Raw genomic sequence first — 19232 nt, forward strand, 5'->3', positions numbered from 1 at the left:
TCATGCCTTGTACATAAAAAGAAGGTGTTTGTGATTGTGTGTCTTGATGTCATAGAACTGTAGAAAAATTAAGATCAGAAGGGACCTCTGGAGATACTCTAGTCCACATCCTTCCCCATACAGGAGTTAACTTCAGAGTTGGATCAGGGTGCTCAAGGACTTGTCCAGATGAGTTTTGATTTTCTCCAGAGATGGAGATTGACAGACTCTTTGTGTAGCCTCTTCTGACACTTAATCACTCTCATTATGATTTTTTTTTCTTTATGTCCACTCAGCATTTCTCTTTCTGCAGCTTATGACTACTTTCTCTTGTCTTCCTGCTGCATACATCAGGGAAGAATCTGGCTTTGTCTGCACTATAATCCTCTTGGTTGGAGAGCATCTTGTCCACCAGCTACAGTTAACCATAGAAACAGTAGTTTTGAGACCTTAGTCTAGCTTTGTCTGCTGTTGTCATATTTTCCTCTTTCATGATAAACTTGTTGTTCTTAAACATCTCTGGAAACTCTTCCTTAATCATCTTAGTTAAGAAAGCAGTCTGTGATATTACTGGGAGACTACATTGCTTAGAAAATGTACTAAACTGTTTATTGACTATGGGAAAGCTGCAAGAGAGGATGTAGTAAGCAGACACTCCTTGGATTGAGGGTATATTGAACATTATAATGCGTTAGGCAACCCCCTCTCATGCTACATCTTGGCATAGAAACACAGCTGCAGTTACTCTTCAGGTGAATTTAACAGGTTCTTGTTGTGAAAACTTGCAAAGGGACAATGTGAAGTTTAACTTGTACTTCAGCTGACACTATTTTTTTAAATTGGTATGATGCTCTGGTTCTTTAAGTGCTGTCCACTGTTTTGCTTTGAATTATTTGATCACTGCTCCTGAGAGGAGTACTGATACCTAATTTCTTGTTACTGGGAATGTTCCTAAGCATTACAAAAATGAAAAAAATTGTTTACTAGTATTGAGGATTGCCTCTGTGTGTGCAATAATAGTATCGTGACTTTTCCACTTTCTTTTCAAATACTTTGCATTTCAGAACTCTGAAAGTTAGGGAGAGGAAACTGGAATCACTGACACAATGTCTGTAGATGTGCCTCTTTATGTAGAAAGAATTGAGGATGATATCTTAGCAGGAAAAGGTTTTTTAAATGTCTGTCCCCTCTCCTTCCCTCCCCTGGGACATGGCTCTGTATTATGTTTCTGCAGCTCGATGAAGGAGAGGACAAATCACTTGAAAGTTTGCCCAGGAGCAACTCACAGAACAGTAATAGTAGTGAATAACCATCTCCCATTAAATATTTAGATCTACACAATGACATGATTTCTCTTTTCACTCATTTTAACAGATTTTTCAAAGACTGATCTATGCTGATAAACAAGAAGTTCAAGGAGATGGGCCATTTTTGGATGGAATTAATGTCACTATCAGAAGAAATTATATTTATGAAGATGCTTATGATAAACTTTCTCCTGAAAATGGTAGGTTTACAATTAAAAGTTATCATCAGCTTGTTCATAACATTTAACCATTCTTACCGTGTAGTTACGCATTTGCTTACTTGAGTAGGATGTTGAAAGTGTATCAGCTCTAAGATGTGAGAGTCCTTATAAAGTTAAATATCCTTGTTTTTACATAAAGTAATTCTCATCCACATTCCTTCTGATTATTGCAGTCTCGTTCTCTTTAACGCACCCTTCCTTAGTTCCATACTACTTTTATGGGGCTTTTCTTCCTGTTTACTTGTCCAAATAATTGTACTTTGTATATTTATTTATATAGTTAATTAGATATTATCTGCTTTTGGTAATCTGCGTCAACAAAAGTATCTAGACTGCACAGGATTTGCTAGGTACAGTGTATCTGATAAGGATAAGTCAGTAGGGCACTTTGTTGCGATAGTATCTAGTAGTATATATTTTACCACATGGGTTTGAATCATACCTTAGTGTAAATTTGTGTGAGAGCAGCTCCTCTAAACCATGCGTTTTTAGCACATAGAAGCAGTAGAAGGTTTTGTTGTTTCTGGTTTATTACTGGTTGCTTTGGTGGCACGCAAGTGTAGTCAATGCAAGGGTTCAAATAAAAGCTGTGTATTTGGTTAGATCTTCGGAAGCCTTCGGTGACTTGAGCAAAAAGGCCCTCCTTCCCTGTTGTGTAGCCATAGTTCAAGGACTGAATACTGGTTGCTCTCTCAAGTAGCAGCCTTCTATGAAACAAGCAGAATGTGCTTCAAAATGTGTCCATCTCTACCCCATATTTCTTACCGGAATTACATGAGACAGCAGTGAGTCCAAAGTATCAAAAATATTAAGTTCAATTTCAAATAATATTGTTTAATAGTGTAGCTTAAGAGTCATCCCTCTAAGGGATGCAGTGCTTATTGATGGCTCCTTCAGACAGGGGAAAGTTGAATCTTGCATTCACCATATTTTATATAAATAGAATTTCCAAATTATTCTTGGACCTCTTAAAATATTTTGTAAGGTTTTTTTTTCCCTTCCCCTACTAGTGTAGGGGAAGCAAGACCCTTTGTGCAAAGTGAGTTACACCTACCGAATATCCCAAAATTCAAGCCCATAATAGATTTTTGCTACAGTACTATTTACTAGTTCAATTTTTTATCTACAGTTAGCGTAGAAACATTTCTATGTGTATTTACATGTCTTTTTGTCCAAACAAAATTCAGACAGATAGTTGTATTTGAGTTTGTGTGTCTCCTTTCTCTGCAGAACCTGACCTAAAAAAGCGCATTCGTGTTCATTTACTAAATGCACATGGTCTTGATGAAGCTGGTATTGATGGTGGTGGAATTTTCAGAGAATTTCTGAATGAACTACTTAAATCAGGATTTAACCCTAACCAGGGATTTTTTAAGACCACCAATGAGGGACTTCTTTACCCCAACCCTGCTGCTCAGATGCTTGTTGGAGACTCTTATGCCCGACATTACTACTTTCTTGGAAGAATGCTTGGAAAGGTAAAATTGTTGTATGATATAAAGCTATAGCAGTATTGAAATTATTCAGTAATGTTTTTTTATTTTTAGATAGGGGTAGATGGGGGAAAAAAAGGTGAGTTTTCTAGAGTTGAGGAAAGATTATTTTCAGAAGTTGGATCTGAGCATTATTTCCACAGATCACCCAAGTTTCTGGTTCGTTTTAATAAGTTACATACTTGAGAAGTACAGAGAATTTGAGGTACACTGAGTGCTAATTGAGCAGAGCGTGCATATGTCTGCTGCTGTGTTTATCCTCTTGCTTAGAGTTAAGTTGACTGAAGCCAATAGAACTACTCTGTTTATGGTGATTTTTAACCTGGAGCTTTCTGGAATTTGACTGCAGTTATGTTTTCATCATTTAGAATATATTAAATTAATATTTTTAGAAACAGTTTGTAATTGCATGAGGTACAATTCTTGCTAGCATTTAAAGTTTGCCATGAGCATTTACCATACTTATGAGCCATATGTAAGTTACCCTTCACTTACTCTGCTTGGTTTTGCATACATTTTGCATCTTTCTTAAGTTTTAGTGCTTAGTATTTTGGTGTTGTGAATGTTCAAAGACTAATACACATGTGTTGAGCTAGATGAAAAATGAAGGGGGAGGGGAAAAGAAAAAAAGAGAGAAACCATTACAAACATTCATTAAAGTCAATTTTCTTTTATGGTCAGCTTTAGTACTGAGGCTATTTCCTTCTAAAACCTTGAAATAATTTTTGTGACGCTAATAATTGTGAAACAAAGTTTGGAATACAAATTAATTTAAAAAAAAAAAGGATTGATTGCTACTCAGCTGTGTAATAATGACTGTATTTAAAAGTCCTGTTTAACTGCCTGAATTATTTGGCTAAAATCCTGCTGACTGGCAGTGAGATTTAACATATAGTTGAAGGTTCTTTTAGTGTAGCTGGAAATGGTTTAAGAAGATGTTGTTGGCAAACTTGAGTTGTTGAAACAATGCTGTTCTTTAGAGTTGCCAGTGAACTGATTTAGACTAAACTGCCACTTTGTAGGCGAATTCTCTGCTAGTGCATCCTAGCTGTTGCAATATCCAAACTTGTTAATACGGAAAATTTCAGATCAGCCATTTGGATAAAATAATCTTTGAAGGATGTTCCCGCTCTTAGTGGAAGATAGATTCAGTAGTAATACAACAGATTGTACTTATGACCTGTGTTACGTATCCAAGGCTTCATTTTCTTTCTGCTTTTGTAGATTTTTGGAGTGGGGAAGCGAATACTACTGTGGTATCATAAGGAAGTTACTTCACTCCAAAAATGTTTAGTTTTTATCTAGGAATGGAGCAGGGCTCAATTGTTGAGGTGAAGTTTGAAGTATTTTTTCAAAAAAAAGATTGTAATATTGAATCTTTAATTTCCTCTGTCAAAACAACACATTGCCTTCTGTAATTGGATTTCAAATATTAGCATACATACAGAAGTTGCAAAACGTGTTTTATCTCCCATAGAGTGCTACAAGTATAGTTTTGAGTTTGACTTTTAAAAATCATAGGATCTATTATTTAACATTTTGAAAGCATAAATTGTTTTTGTATTTGCAGTATGTTTACATAAGGTAAGAATTGACAGTGTTATTTAATAATTACCCCTACCCAGGTGCACAGACACCTTTTTAGTAGTGTATTTAGAGACGTGATGAATTAAACAGAAAGATAAGGCACGACCATGCTACTCAAAACCTGCCAGTATTGTGGTCTTGGTTGGGTTACTGAATACTCACTCACCTGTTTTCAAAAATGTGTCCATTTTATACTTTGCACAAGGTTATTTGAGAGCAATAGTGGATTATTAAAAGCCCCTTTGTAAACAAGAGAGATATAATGCAAAGGAAGCAATCAGGCATCCACAGCAATTTCTTATTTGTGGAAACCAGTATGTAAAGAGCGCTGCCACCAAAAACTCTCACGTAAGAAGTTTCAATGTTATCAGAAAACAAATACATTAAAATATAATAAGTTATAGAAATTCTCTGTCTCTTGGTAACCATTTCACACTAATATCCAAACGCATTTAACTTTCAGTACCATAGTTTTAGGTCTAATTCAGTTTTTTCTTCTCATCAGGAAGTTTCTAACAGATTGATATATTCTGGTTAATTGGTCAGTTCAGAAGTAGAAACGTGAAAATTTGAAACTTACGTTTAAAAATGGTGTATCTAAAAATGTAAATTTTTTTAACCCTAGGTAAGTTACTGACTATTGGGGGTGTATTTTTGTAGGTAGTGAAGAAATTGAAATCTGTGTACCATACAAACTGCATGGCTGTCCTCGCAACTTTTGCTGATCACTGAATGAGTGAAAGGTCGTGTAGAAAGAATACTGTGTGATCATGTAATTGTATATGTTGCCTGAAATAATTTTTTAAAAAAATAAAGCAGAAATGAGTTTGCTTAAACAACAGCTACTCAAACACTTCCAAAGTTTACATTTCTCAACTTTCAGTGACTTTACTCTGTAATGTAAATATTATTTTAACATTGCTGCCTTTTAAGCATTGTCCTTTCTCTTCCTTAAAAGTGAAAGCTCCGCTTATCATACACACCTCGGGCAGCAACTCCCACCACTGGTGGGATTTGAAACTTGCGTGTTTGGTTTTCCCCACTGGAAGCATAGCAGTGACTTTCTGAGTCCCAGGCTTTGCTTGAGGGCTGGGGGTGTCCTGGGCTGTCGGAGATGTTCAGACAGAGGTGTTCTAGCCCCAAATTCTTTTGTTGTCCTCTCTGGAAAGTAAAGTCTTGTCATCCCATGTGGTGTCCTGGAAGTACAGGTGGGACGTTGTAATCCTTTTGCTCTCACAGTAGGTAGGATTGGGCTGTGAGGAGGCACCTGATTTGGTTTAACTTGCCTTCTACATGCAGTAGTTGTTTTGGCAAGGCTAAAAATCTTTCCACATGCAAACTTTCCTGCTGCAGCTTTGGCAATGTAGCGGGCTCAGCTCAGGAGAACATGAAAGTTGCTATTTTGACAGGCTGCCAAAACTTCAGGCAACACAGCCAGAGAAGGGAAGTTTGGAAGAAACATCTGAGTATCTTAAATGAGTATTTTCTCTGTGCTGATTCCTGAACGGTCCACTGCAAACCTGGAAAGAGGGGAATGCTGGTTAACCATTGCAACAGAAACAGCGATCAGTAGAACAGTGACAGATACAGAATTAAAATCTGAGCTTCACCATGTTCAGACCTAAATTCAGTCTTGTATACTATATTGTCTTTCTCCATTTCCAGCTTACATTTGTATTTACTTAATGATGTTAATGTGACAGATGTTGGGGAAAAGGACATTCTTTGCATTTGGAATTATTTGACATGAAGTAGCTAATTCTTATGACAATTTACTTAAATTTCATGAATTATCAGCATTAGTTTAAGAATATGGCAGGAAGTCCTTAGAAAGAATGGAACGATAATTTTTATGGTTTCGTTTTCTTCCTTTTTGACATAAACCACCTAGTTCTTGCATGTATTTTGTTTTGTAATGATTGTCTTTGAACCTTTAACAAAGTGACTCTGGCACTAGAGATTTTTGTCTAATACAGTCAACATCTTTGGTTATACTGAATACCACCATCTGTTTCTCTTCTCTTATTCCAGCATATTGAAGAGTCATGCATTCATGTTACTGAAGAACGTACGCGCTATCTTTGAAATATAATGTTAAGTCTCTTTTCCTAAGCCATGGAGTCTGCAGTCCTTGGGAGACACTGGAGTTTTTTGAAAAGACTTAGATTTGGTTTGCCTAGACTTAGCTTTTGTCTTAAATGGTTGGGAAGGCAGTCTAAAGATCAAAATGTGGTGTTTTGAATGGAGTTTTTCCCTTGTGGATCCAAATAGAGAACTTTGATAGAAGAAGCAGCAAGGGCTGAGGAAGAATAATGTGTTTATTTAAGATTTTAACATTATTTTGATAACAGATAGATGAGACGATCTAGGTTTAGACTTTCATCGTTAATACTCGTTTTATAGGAGGTCAGTAATTTGCGCGGCTTGGTGGATGTTATACTGATGAAGGTTTAAGTTGTTTATTTTTGTATGACTTTTTATGGGTTACTATACTGATTTAACACTGCTCTGTGCACATATTTAAATGTTGTTAAACATAAATAATTGAAAAAATTATAAAATATATATTTTGGTAAAATTACACATTAGAAGAGTAATAGTAGATCAAATACAAATTTTATTACCCTAGTAGTAAATGTGAGACCATTAGTTATTGATCAGATTATTTTTCTATATCTCTGAGAGTGTGCCTTGTGGTTACTGTTTGTAACTTTTGAATAGAGCTGTGACAGATCATTTGATATGCGAGATGTTATTGCTGGCTGGAAGGTACAATTCTAAGGTTAGTAGTGTCTGCGGTATCCATTTTGCAAAAAAACTAAAGTAGTTCTTAGTCATCCTGAGGCCTTATCTAAAATGGTTTGAATCAGTGGGAGCCTTTTCACAGCAAGGTCTGGATCAGATCTTAAACTCTTAAATCATTAATAAGCTGCACATATGGAGTTAAAACCTCCAAGCAAATGTTTCTAGTAACATTTGTGTGCACTTTTTGCGCCAAAAGCTTGTAGAGAGAAAGCAAGAAGCAGGAAAACTCTACAATGAGAAGAACTGGGTTTCATACGCTTCAGTATTTGGTAGGATGGTGCGTCAAGCATTGCGCTGTTACTCTTTCTCTGTTTCTCCAACTGTTGAAGGGTTAGGTTGTTTTTTTTTTTCCCTCTTCTGATTTTTAGGCTACCTTTTCCTTTTGCTTATTTAATTAAGACCACTTTGGCTTGGCTTAAATCAGTATGCTTTTAACTGATTTATGCTGCAGCCGCAGTTGATACTACTGGTACCTAGAAAGGTATGTATGGAATTAATGATACTGATACAAAGAGGAGGTCATTTGTATAAACTTTTTGTTTTATTAATTTCAATTACCTTGTAAATAATTTTGTAGACTCAGCATTTTGCTTAAAAGCAAGTTAGCTGATCATTTGTCTCAGAATCCTGAATCATCTGAAATGGAATCCAAACAGGAATTTACCATGTCAAGTGGCATGCTCTTTTAATTACACATTTACAGTGCAGAAGCACAATCATAAGAGAGAGAAATTGATACCATATGGAAGTTATTTCATGATTTATTAATTTAGATGTAAACGAATCTGAATCTATTTTCTTACATGGTTATTCAGCTTGACAATTCCTTTGTGTATTGGTTCATTTAACATAACCAATTATCTTTTGATTACAAATAGGTACAATAGTACTAACCTTGTAAATATATGTCTAGCACTAAAAGACTACTGAAATGTGGTATTTTAACTCTAAATCTTTAGGAAGGAAAAGTGTATTGATGGTTCGTGATATTTATTGGGTCATAATGTATTTAAATTTTCTTTAATGCATATGTTAGTGATTGTTTACTGTGATAAAGTGCATAGAGGTCTCTGCAAGGAGTTCTGCATGGAAAGAATTACCTCATGTCAGTGGTCACTCCTCAATTAAAAGTTCCATTAGCAGATGATTCCTGCTTCTGGTTTGTGTACTGATTGCATTTTATTGCCTCTAAATCAGATTCCTAGACAGGGAATAAATAAACAGAGTGTGTGGTAATGGTAGCCTGATCTTTTTTCACAGTTGGGAACACCTATGTCCATTTCAATCAATTAGGTTTGGAATATTTAGTGAAATTCTTTATTCTATTTGAACTGCCTTCAAAAATGACTAGTTTCACTGCTATTAAAATACAGATTGATCTTAGAAGCATATCCAGAAGTTAGTTACAGAGTAGTAAATGTTTCAGTTTTTCAGATGATTAGAACTTAAATAAGGAGATGTCTTCCTTTTATCTTCAGTTCTTACTAACTTATGTTTAAATTTGAGACAAGAAAAATCTATTAAGCCTTTACTGGAACGTCAGTAGTGAATGATAACTATCAGTTATCAAGTGTATGCACAGGTACCTCTAGTCCTTCCCTCTCCCATCCTTCAAAACCCCCCAAATGATATTGATAGCAATTTATATCATGTACATGGCATAAATTACAGAGATAACTTCCTAGTGAAAAAGAAAGTATTAAGCTCATGAAATAATGATTTTCTGCAAGTACCAACATTTCTGAAGCACTCTGTTTTGGTAATAAAAATTTTTGTAATGAAATTAAATATGTCCTAAATTCTTACAGTAAAAATACTAGCATGACTTCCATTTTTAAGTTAAAAGTTAACTCAAGGTCATTATACTTGATATGCTCCAATGGAGTCTTTGGAAATGGATCCCTACATTTTTATGGTAATGTGTTCATGAGTCAGTCGTGAGTTCATTTTGTACTTATCACACACCTGCAGTCCATTTCAGGTGTTTACACTGACTGCAGCAAATTTGACAGGCAGGCTCCTCGTATCCAAGCCTTGCTACCCCACATCTCTGGAACTTCTATGGACTTGTACTTACTGACCTTCAAATTCCCAGTGAGTGGGAAATCAGAAGTAAAATCAAATTACAAAAAGCTTTCTTTTTTTCTGATAGGAATATTTTTAAATCTGAGGATACTAGGACTGCTGCAAGAGATAATAAAGTGCTCTCAGAAGAGCTTTACTGCAGTGGTATGAGTGCATCGAGAGGTCTCTGCTCTTGTAGAGTTTGGAGAACTGCAAAACAGTGACTTAAAGCTACCAGGTAGCAGATGTATTGCATTGTGACACACACCTGATAGTGTTAGTTTTATTTTACCCTGTTGGTGTTAGGAACAATATCAGTTTGGTTTTGCTCACTTTAAAGCACATTATTAAGTATATCTGTAAGAAATAATTTTGTTTTAAAATCATTGAATGCTAGCTTTAAAAAAGCTTCAAAAATATGAGTACATGTCAATTTTAATGTAACTTACATTTTTAGTTTTATCTTTTTCTTTAGAATAGAAAAGGCTTTGCTGGCCCCAAAGGCTTTGTGAGTGTGATGAGGTATTTCTAGGATATAAATAATGGGGTAGAAGGAAGTTCTAATGGTTTTGCTATTTTTCTATCATTTTTATTAATGGTTCTGTACAGCTTTGAAGATCTATTGCACTCTGTAAGTGCTAAGTATTATTTAATAGTAACTGTTTAAAATGACTGAAATAGAAAGGGTTATGGTCTTGAGGGCTGATTAGGAAAATAACTGAATTTAAGCCCAGTCATTTACTGCCTCAGCCCATAAGCTGTGTGTCTTTCTAGAGGTATGACTTTAGCATTGTTTAGGTTTTAAAATACAGTTCTGGGTTGTAAAGGATTAATGGAAAGTAGGAGCAATGACTGATTAATTATTTTGCTAAAGAAAGATTTTAGTTGAAATAATAAATGAGAGAATTAATTGTAGACCTGAACGTGTAAGTAAAGGCACTAAAGCTGCCTCACAGTCAGGGAGGTTTAGTTAGTTCGTCTGTGAATTTGTTTACATGATTTGAAGCTTATTCAGCATGCTGTAATGCTCATGTAACCTCTGCTATATGTAACTAATTTGTCTGAAATGACTAGGCTAGCTTAAATTTTGTCCAGTTTTAAAACATGGCACAAAGTCTTTTCCTTCTGAAGAGCAGTTTCCTAAATCTTGGGGTCGGTCATACCCAAGCAGTACCTTGTGTGACCATGTGGAGCTTAAATAATATTGTGATAGTTACCATGTATAGTCCCAGACTGATATTATTCTCATTATGCTGAAAACAAGAAAAAAAGTCCTCCTTGCTCAGAGAACTGTGTCGTTTTTCTCCCTTTCTTTCTATGTACTGTATACAGCTGTCCTTCCAGCTGAGATCTTTCTTCCATAATATATTAAAGCTACTAATTGTATGCCTGTATTCTGAAAGTTGTTTGCCTAAAAGAACCATTCCTTGTTCCCGTATCACAGGTGTTTAATGAATGCATTCAATATATTCATAAGTATCTAACATAGTATTTTTCACTTTATCCCTGTCTCTGCTTCAGACTAGCCTCTTGCCCCAAGCTTGCATCTGCAAACTGCACTTTCATGAAAGTGAAATGCTAATACTCCCAACCTTTTGAGGAGGCAGATACCTGTTAAGGTGTGGGTTCCCCCTGCCACTCCCTCGCCTAAATGTTAGAAACTAGAAGTCTGCTGTCATATTTGACCATCAGTCTTACATAAAGCAAAAAATCCAGATTGGAAGTCATGAAATGAAAGTCAATTGCAGTTTAAGGGACTGCAGGATAGAGACAATGAAGTCAGGTAAGGGGCTCGTTAGCTAGGAAAGTTGAGAACGTGTGCTCTCAGAATTTGTCATAGAATGGTATCGGTCCCATAGGTGACAACCATAAGAATTAAAGCGAACTTGCTGCTGCATAAGAGAACTTGAAATCTGAGAAGAGATTAGTTTTAAAATATATTTTGGTTAAGCTTGCTGGCTTTGATCTCTTGAAGCAGTGTATGAACAGGAACTTCTGACTTACAATCAAACAGAAGTTGTCACCTCCCTTTCAAGAGCAAGCCAGTTTTGTCCATCAGTGTTGTTGCACTTTGTCTGCTGGAGTCAAGAGGAGGACTGCTGTGGGGAGAGCATCACCTTGTGTTGTATTAAAGTACGCATATATAAGTATATTCTAACAGTGGAGCTTCATATTGCAGCTAATTAATCTGGCAGCTGATTACCTCTGTAAGAGGTTGTCAACATTCCCTTGCCTGTCACTGGTGCTGGGCTCCTGCCTCCTTTATGTTGATGTTGCAGAAGGCCAGTTCAGAGAGTTGAATGGGCAGAAAACTAAGTTGAAAATCTGGTAACTTACTCATTAAAGAAAAAGAGGGAAGGAGTGAATCTTCTGTTTTGGTCCTTAGGTTAGCTGCAGTAAGAAAAATACCCATTGGTGGACTTCCATGGGCAACTGGCAGCTCAAAGGTTGTGTTCCCATTGAAACAAGTGGTCTTGCTGTTCCTACCCAGTTTTAGCCATAGCTGTGAGCTGGACCTGATTCTGATTTGAAAGAAAGCTCAACTTCAAACAGTGTCCATGCTGTGTCCACCAACACTCACCCCATCCCCCCAAACCCAAAACCCCAAATAAAGCACAACACAAAAAATCTGCAAATACTGAACCTTATTCAGCATGTTGTCACCTCTACTATACAACTGCTCGCAAACAAACCCAGTTGAATCAGCCAGCTGATTTGTTTCATTGCTCTGGCAGGAATGGATGGAATCACGTCTTTTGGCAGCAACAGGTAGTTTGATGAGTTTATGCTGACTGAGAAATGAGGAAGTTAGATTGAAACTGAAAAATAAAGAGTCAGTTTATTTAGTCGTATTCAACTGTACACAGCATTTCTCAGCATCTCTGCACAGTGCTTGAGCTGTAATGGTGTAATTTACCTCTTCAAAACAAACCCAAAGTTTATAGTGATTTTATTTACCAGAATTTTAGTGCATTTTTTATTAAACTTTATTAGGATAGCTTGACTTTCAAACTAATTAAAACACCACTGTTTGTCTTGTTTCCAAAAATCCTTTTTTTTTTAATATTGCAATCACTTAGCTAAGAGAAGGAGTAATTAAAGTTATTCTCAAGTTGCACAATTTAGTTTATTTAAAAATGCTTTATATAGTTTTTAGATGAAGTTATAAATGTTCACTTTGGAACTACCTGAAGATTAATAGTGATGCATTTGAAATGCATTATTTTTTTATTGATTCTTAATGTAGTAAATTACTGAAGTTATTTGGCAGCAAACAGAAATAGCCGGTGATGTTGTTCACATTTATTTTCCTGATAGCATCACAATTTGCATTAATTGCATTGCAGCTGCACTCACTTATATTAAAAAGCTTCTACTATAATTAATCCTTTTTATTTCAAATCATTTTGGCACAATTTCTAGCAATAAACACTCATAAAAGACAGACACTTGAAAAATAACATACAAGTTTCTTCAATATACCTATTGCTGTTTTTCCTGACAAGGAATTATTGATAGGCTTCTAGGATCAAGTGTTGCAAGTGGCTAAGGCTTAAGACCAGTTTGAAAAATGCTAAGTGGATTATTTTGCATAAAAAATAGACAAGTTTTGAATTTCTGTAATTAACCTGTGTTTAGAAAATACCTTGATTTATGTCTACATTTGTATTTCAGTTGCATACATTATGGAAATTTAATTTATAATCCATTTAGCTGATGTGATCATAGTTTTTAGTGCTATCATTTATTAGTCCTTGTATGTTAAATGCTCTAAAGGCTTAAACCTGCCTTGTGTAAAAAATTACACCTCTACATTTACATTTTATGAGTCATAGATGGAATTCCATTTTAAATTCGGGTAGCTTTGATATATTTAAGGAATTACAATGGCTTTATTGTTACTAATGCAGGAACAGCAAACACTGACCTTATACATTGCAAATTAATGATTTATCCCTCTAGTTTGCTTTTAAAGTCAACTATACAAATGAGGATTTCGACTTCTACACCTTGAATAAATCATATAGCTCTAAATATAATGCACCCTTTGGCTTTGAACTCGTTAGTCTCAGTTCTTTCTGCAAGGTCTAACTCACCTCATAGAAACGTTCTTTCAAAAGTTTAAGGAATTGTGTATATTTTTCTTAATGTCTTTGTGGGAATATCACTGAGTCATTACAGCTACATTTATTCTTCTTTTTTTCTTTTTCTTTGCTCGTTGTGCTTCCTTTTCTAAGTTTGCAGCAGGTTATAGAGGAATTAAGTAATGCCAAAACACTGCTCTTGAAGAGTAGAAAGAGAACAAACAATGATGTTATGTTGATGGTGCCTTTTCTGATCAGCCTGGCAGTGATATTAATGACACTGTAAAGATTTGATTGTTGTTTGAGGTGCTGATGTGGCAAACAGACTAGACAATGGGAAAGGCTATGCAGAGGCAGCATGCTTCAGGAGTGGTTTTTTAAAGGCAACGATCTTTTATTTTTCCTTTATTTGTGTAGGCTTTCTCTAAATGATGTTGTGCTTTCTCTTTCTAGCTGTGAAGTTTCCATCTCTTCTCCTTCTGAGAGATATCATAAGTACTTTTTTCTTCCAATCAAGTAGTTGTTGTTACTTTCATTGTATGAAAAATATGCAAAGTTGCTTTGTGTTACATCAAAATATGGTCAAACAGTAGATCAACTGAGAGTGATATTACTGGGGTTGTGTGCGTTTTGAAAATTCTTGAGGAAACTCCCAGTTTAGAGTAAAAATATTTTTTTCGGGAGTGCTGCAAATTCAGGTCAGGTTCATTTTTAGTTCAGTAATCTTTTGACAGCACTAACAGTGTTAGACATAGGAAGGATTGGACATATGATACGGGCATAACTGATAAGCTCTCAACTTGGAAATTAGGATGGTTTGATGATGCCATTAAGCAGTAGAATTCACCAAAAATACTTAGTGATAAATCTGTATAATGTGCAAGAGAAAGATTTGGATTAGTTATTTATTATTATTTGGATTAGTTTAAAATGTACTAGTTTACGTAGTTATTTTTAAGAGGCAGACTGTTTCACATGGACCAATGGATATGAATGGAAAAGTGTTGCTTATGACAATGCTAATAGAGGTAGAGATGCTAACTTTTTGTGGAAGACATTCTTGATGCAGTTGCGTTGTCCTTGAGCAAACTTTGCTTTTCTTGCCAGTCAATGCAATTGATAGACTGCCTGTTTGCTATCGTACTTTGGGCAAGAAGATTAATGACAGATAATAATTGACCTTGCCTTTTAAATCACCACGTAATTAATTTTTAAAATTTGAGAGCTTGGTACTTCGCAAGGATATTCAAATTTTAAGCTTCAGTTAAATATTTTTAAATTCATGCAATATCTGGGCTCTTGCCATACCAGAAGATCCTATTCAGGCACCAAATTAAGAAGGAATTACCAGAAAGCTGAGAAATAGACAATAGCTTTCAGAATTCCTGCATGTACAACAATAAAATCTAATGAGTTTTTAATCACTTTGGTTTTCAGGCACTTTATGAAAATATGCTGGTGGAGCTGCCGTTTGCAAGTTTTTTCCTTTCAAAATTACTGGGGACAAGTGCAGATGTTGACATTCATCATTTAGCTTCATTAGATCCAGAAATGTACAAAAACTTGCTTTTTCTCAAGAGCTATGAAGGAGATGTAGAAGAACTTGGACTAAACTTCACGGTGGTAAATAATGACCTGGGGGAAGCACAGGTAAGAATGGCTTTCACCTTTTTTTTTTGTTTATGTATGACTGATTTATCATTACTACCCCTACTAATTCATTCCTTTTTAATTTAAAAGTGATAAGAAACAACTGTTACAAGTGCTGTGTGTTGTGAGGCATCATTTGGATTCTGACTCAATATTTGGAGTAGACAATAACTAATCTTGTGCTTAAAAAAATAACTTTTGATGAGCCTGGGTTATGCTCTCTATATGAAAACTTCTGACCTGCACTGTCTTTAGAAAAACACTCAAAAACTTGAAATAAAGGCATGTGATAGAGATGTATCAAAAAACAAGTTCTTAGAGCACCCACTCTATTGAACGATGCTGTACAGTAGAGCACCTGCCCTGTTGAGGCATTAGCTGTGAGTGACTGATGCTGAATTCAGTTCTGTAGTGTCTATGTATTTGGTTACTAGGTTGCAAAGCACAGGAGGTGGAAGCTTCCAATATAACATAGGATTTTCTGAGGGTGAAAAAAACCAAACTTCTAAAGCCATTCATTTAAATGCACTTGAAGTAATAGTCTTGTCGATCACAGCTAATATAAATCCAGTGTAGTCTCCAATTAAAAATGAAGAGTAGCTAATAGTTTCTGGAGAGGTTTTGGTTTCCATGCTTTATACGTCTACTCTGTACGACCTCAAAAATTAGCCATACAAATTAGAACCTACCTCGACAAGTAAGGTGGAAGGACGTAGAAAAGAGAAATAGCTCAGAAATAACACAGAAGGAGATTCGAGTTAGAGATGTTGCCAGCTCACCTACTGCAACAAAAACTTGTAAAACATGCATTCTTGCCAAGAAGCCTAATTTATTTGTTAAAATTCTCTGAGGGCTTTGGATAGTATTATCAAGAGTTTTGATTTTTAATTGTTCACTATTGTCAATAGTGAGTTTCTGAGTAACTAAATGAAATGTAAGTTAAATGAAATATCCTGATGCTGTGTTGCTATGTTTATACTTGGAGAGAAAACACTGTACCTGTGACGTATTAACCATCATTTAATGAGACTGCATGTTAGTGTAGTTCAACAGAACTAATTGGTTCTTGTTACCATCTTCTGTGTTATAATGCAGCAAGTTACTTTTTATACTTTCATTTTATTACCTTAATAAGCATTGTATGGATAAATACACATTGTCTGGTATTTGACTCGTGTAACCATTGCATACTAATTAATTGTGTCAAGGTAAGGCTAATTCACTTTGGGAAAAGAGCTTAGTTTGCACTCCTTATGTTGAATGTACGTTATCTCTAGTTTTCAGCTAAACAACCACTTTAGTGTCTAATAAATTAGTGCCCAATAAATGCATCATAAATCTATCATTGTAAATGGCTATCCTCATGACAGTGTCCATCCAGCAATTGTGGCAGAAAAGCATTATCTGCAATGAAAGACACATTCAAAAGGGGCTCTATTGCCTCTGTCAGTAGTAGAAGGTAGAAATTCTATTATCAGCGTATTGATTCCAATCCCGTAATGTGCTTTTAGATCCCATTAAACTATTGTCAAAGTGCATTCACCAGAAGTTGAAAAAGGTACTTAATAATTTGCACATTAGACCTGCTAATTAGGGGAGCTATGCCATCAACCTTATCTTCCAACCCCAAATAGCTTTAGCTGTTGATAAAGAACTATCTAATGCAGTGATACCAGCCTAGCTTTCAACTGTTGGCTCTGCTGCATAAAATGATGGCCAGTAAAAAAGTCTCAAAAGAATGTCAGCCTATAGTTACAGGTGCCTTCTATGTATATTGATTTTATTTTTCCTTTTATCTTGTAGATTAGATGGTGATAAAATGGTTATAAAATGCTTCTAATAAGTGTAAGGTTAACAAATTCAAGAAAATACCTCCTCTTTTCAGACCTCCCTCCTCTCACCTCCCCTCTTCTTCTCAATGAGAAGGTGAGTTTTGGGACTGTCCAAGGGAAGAGAGGAAGATTCAAATATGTGTTCTACTTCCTTCAAAAATGTTTGATTCTGTACTCCAGTGAGTCTTCTCAAACGTTGATTCTTGAGATTACATGGATTGGAACAGTTGAATATGATCAGAAGACTCCATAAATAAACTGCAGAACACAAATCCATAGAGAAGTACTATAACATATATGGCAGCAGTTTCTATGAAATCCATATAGTATAGAAGTTGGTGTCAGGACACCTCGGGCTTTTTAAACTAATGTGTTTTAGCAAACTAAATTGCTGTTACTGACAGTACGGTGACTCACTAAAGGGGAGTTCTTTGCCTTTCAGTTTCCTGAAGAGAAAATTTTGAAGCCTTAAAAATAATTCTGAAAGTTTCTATCTTGGCAACTTCATTACTAGGATACCATGGCTTAGATGAATGATTTTTGGAAGCAAAATATTTAAGTTGAGGCTGATCCTTCTCAGGCAGATTTATGACACAGCAAGTGCATTTGTAGGCGTTCAAATGCAATCTCCTACCTGGAACTCCTGCCTGAACATCTGGAAGGCAGATGACAGGGAAAGAAAGAAAACCTTTATCGCCTTATTTTCAGAATGGGGAGAAACTTTGGGAGTGATGTGAACAAAAGTGATCAGAGTCCAAGAAAAAAGAAATTTTTTTCATCTGTCCTAAAACCAAGTTCATAAGAGTCCTGGAGTATCAATAAGAGTGCTTTTTGAAATTGCAGTGGAGATACATGTCTTACATCTTCACACACACAAAAAAGAATACCTAGATGACAGGTCCCTTATTCTTTCCTAAAATATTTCCCACTTTATCCTTTAAATATTCCCTTTTTCGACATTAGCTTGGGAAGCAGCTGCCACTGCCAGATCTGTGTGAGCAGCAGCTAGCATGTAGTTTGTCTCCCAAGAGAGGCTTTTTGGTTTCTGCCTGTAATCACATTACAAATCGACTTTGTGTGACATATTATTTTAAATAAGCCAGAAGATAAATCCCCTGAATTCTGCTTGATAAATATTAAGTTCAATTTTCCTGATTTTTGATGTGTATTTATTTCATTATTATACTAATGTTCAAAGTAGTGGATATAATAACTGAAAAAGGTTGTCTGAACTGTTCACTTGAACTGCAACTATACATAAAATAAAAATTTACTTTTTCTTTTTTTACACACTGTGGTGATTTTCTTAAATAAGAATATAAATGTAAGTTGAACTAATTTTTCAGTATGTACTTGCAGAAACATATAATTGAATTTGTAGCCAAGAAAACCTAAATGCATGCAACCATGGTTCCGAGTGTATCCAGCCTTCAGTCAGAGGCCTAATGCAATGCTATAACCACATTGCTAGAAAATGCAAAGCATCTTTTCTTGCAGATTTTTAAAAATATGGGACTTGGGTATCCCATTTTGGTATTTCCCCTTCATTTTGAGGCCATACTTTGTGAGTATGGAAGCAAATTCAGTTATTTATGATATTATCTGAATTATCTGAATACTTATCTAAATAATATGAATGATTTGATTGCTTTTAAAACATGTGATTTTGATAATGAATGAAGTTAAAATAATTTTTTTTGTTAAACTTAGATCTGCAAAATAGAAAATAAGGCAATGACACAAGTCTGCACGTTTTTGGAAGTTTGCAATTCTCGCCCATCCTATGTAACCATCTTGCACCATCTAGTGGGGAAAAGTGGATGGATAAAACAAAAATGCAAGCTCTTAAAATCTTTTTAGGTTTTATAAATTGTGTTGTGGCCTTTTTGAAAAGAAACTCTTCAGCAATCATCCCTGACATTTAGAATTAAATGGGAATTCTACAATACTCCGTTTAAAACGCCATGAAAGCAATGAATGAGTAAAAAGTGAACTGCATCTACATTTACTATCGTTTTACTGCCAGGCCAAGTGCTAACTATTTTCTGTCTTCTGGTTTACATCCTTCTTAGCCTTCACAGGGTAATGTATTTATTACTCCTGCTACATTAGCCCTTTTGTTGCAGACTGTGGTGATACTTTGAGAAAACAGTAGTAGAATTAATCTCACATTGACAATCTCTGAAAATGGATAGTTAGATAACTGGAA

At 35.4% G+C, this 19232-nt stretch overlaps 1 protein-coding gene across 1 annotated transcript in view; it reads left to right on the plus strand.

Annotated features, from left to right (window-relative positions):
* Positions 1-19232, plus strand: part of UBE3C (ubiquitin protein ligase E3C) — a 71763-nt gene that overhangs the window by 41255 nt on the left and 11276 nt on the right. The window contains exons 17-19 of the mRNA XM_009977527.2: positions 1354-1486; positions 2738-2985; positions 14979-15191. Of these exons, the coding sequence (XP_009975829.1) occupies positions 1354-1486; positions 2738-2985; positions 14979-15191 (594 nt within the window). The remainder of the gene's footprint in view (positions 1-1353; positions 1487-2737; positions 2986-14978; positions 15192-19232) is intronic.

This window comes from Tauraco erythrolophus, chromosome 7, assembly GCF_009769465.1.
Source record: "Tauraco erythrolophus isolate bTauEry1 chromosome 7, bTauEry1.pri, whole genome shotgun sequence".
Lineage (NCBI taxonomy): Eukaryota > Metazoa > Chordata > Aves > Musophagiformes > Musophagidae > Tauraco > Tauraco erythrolophus.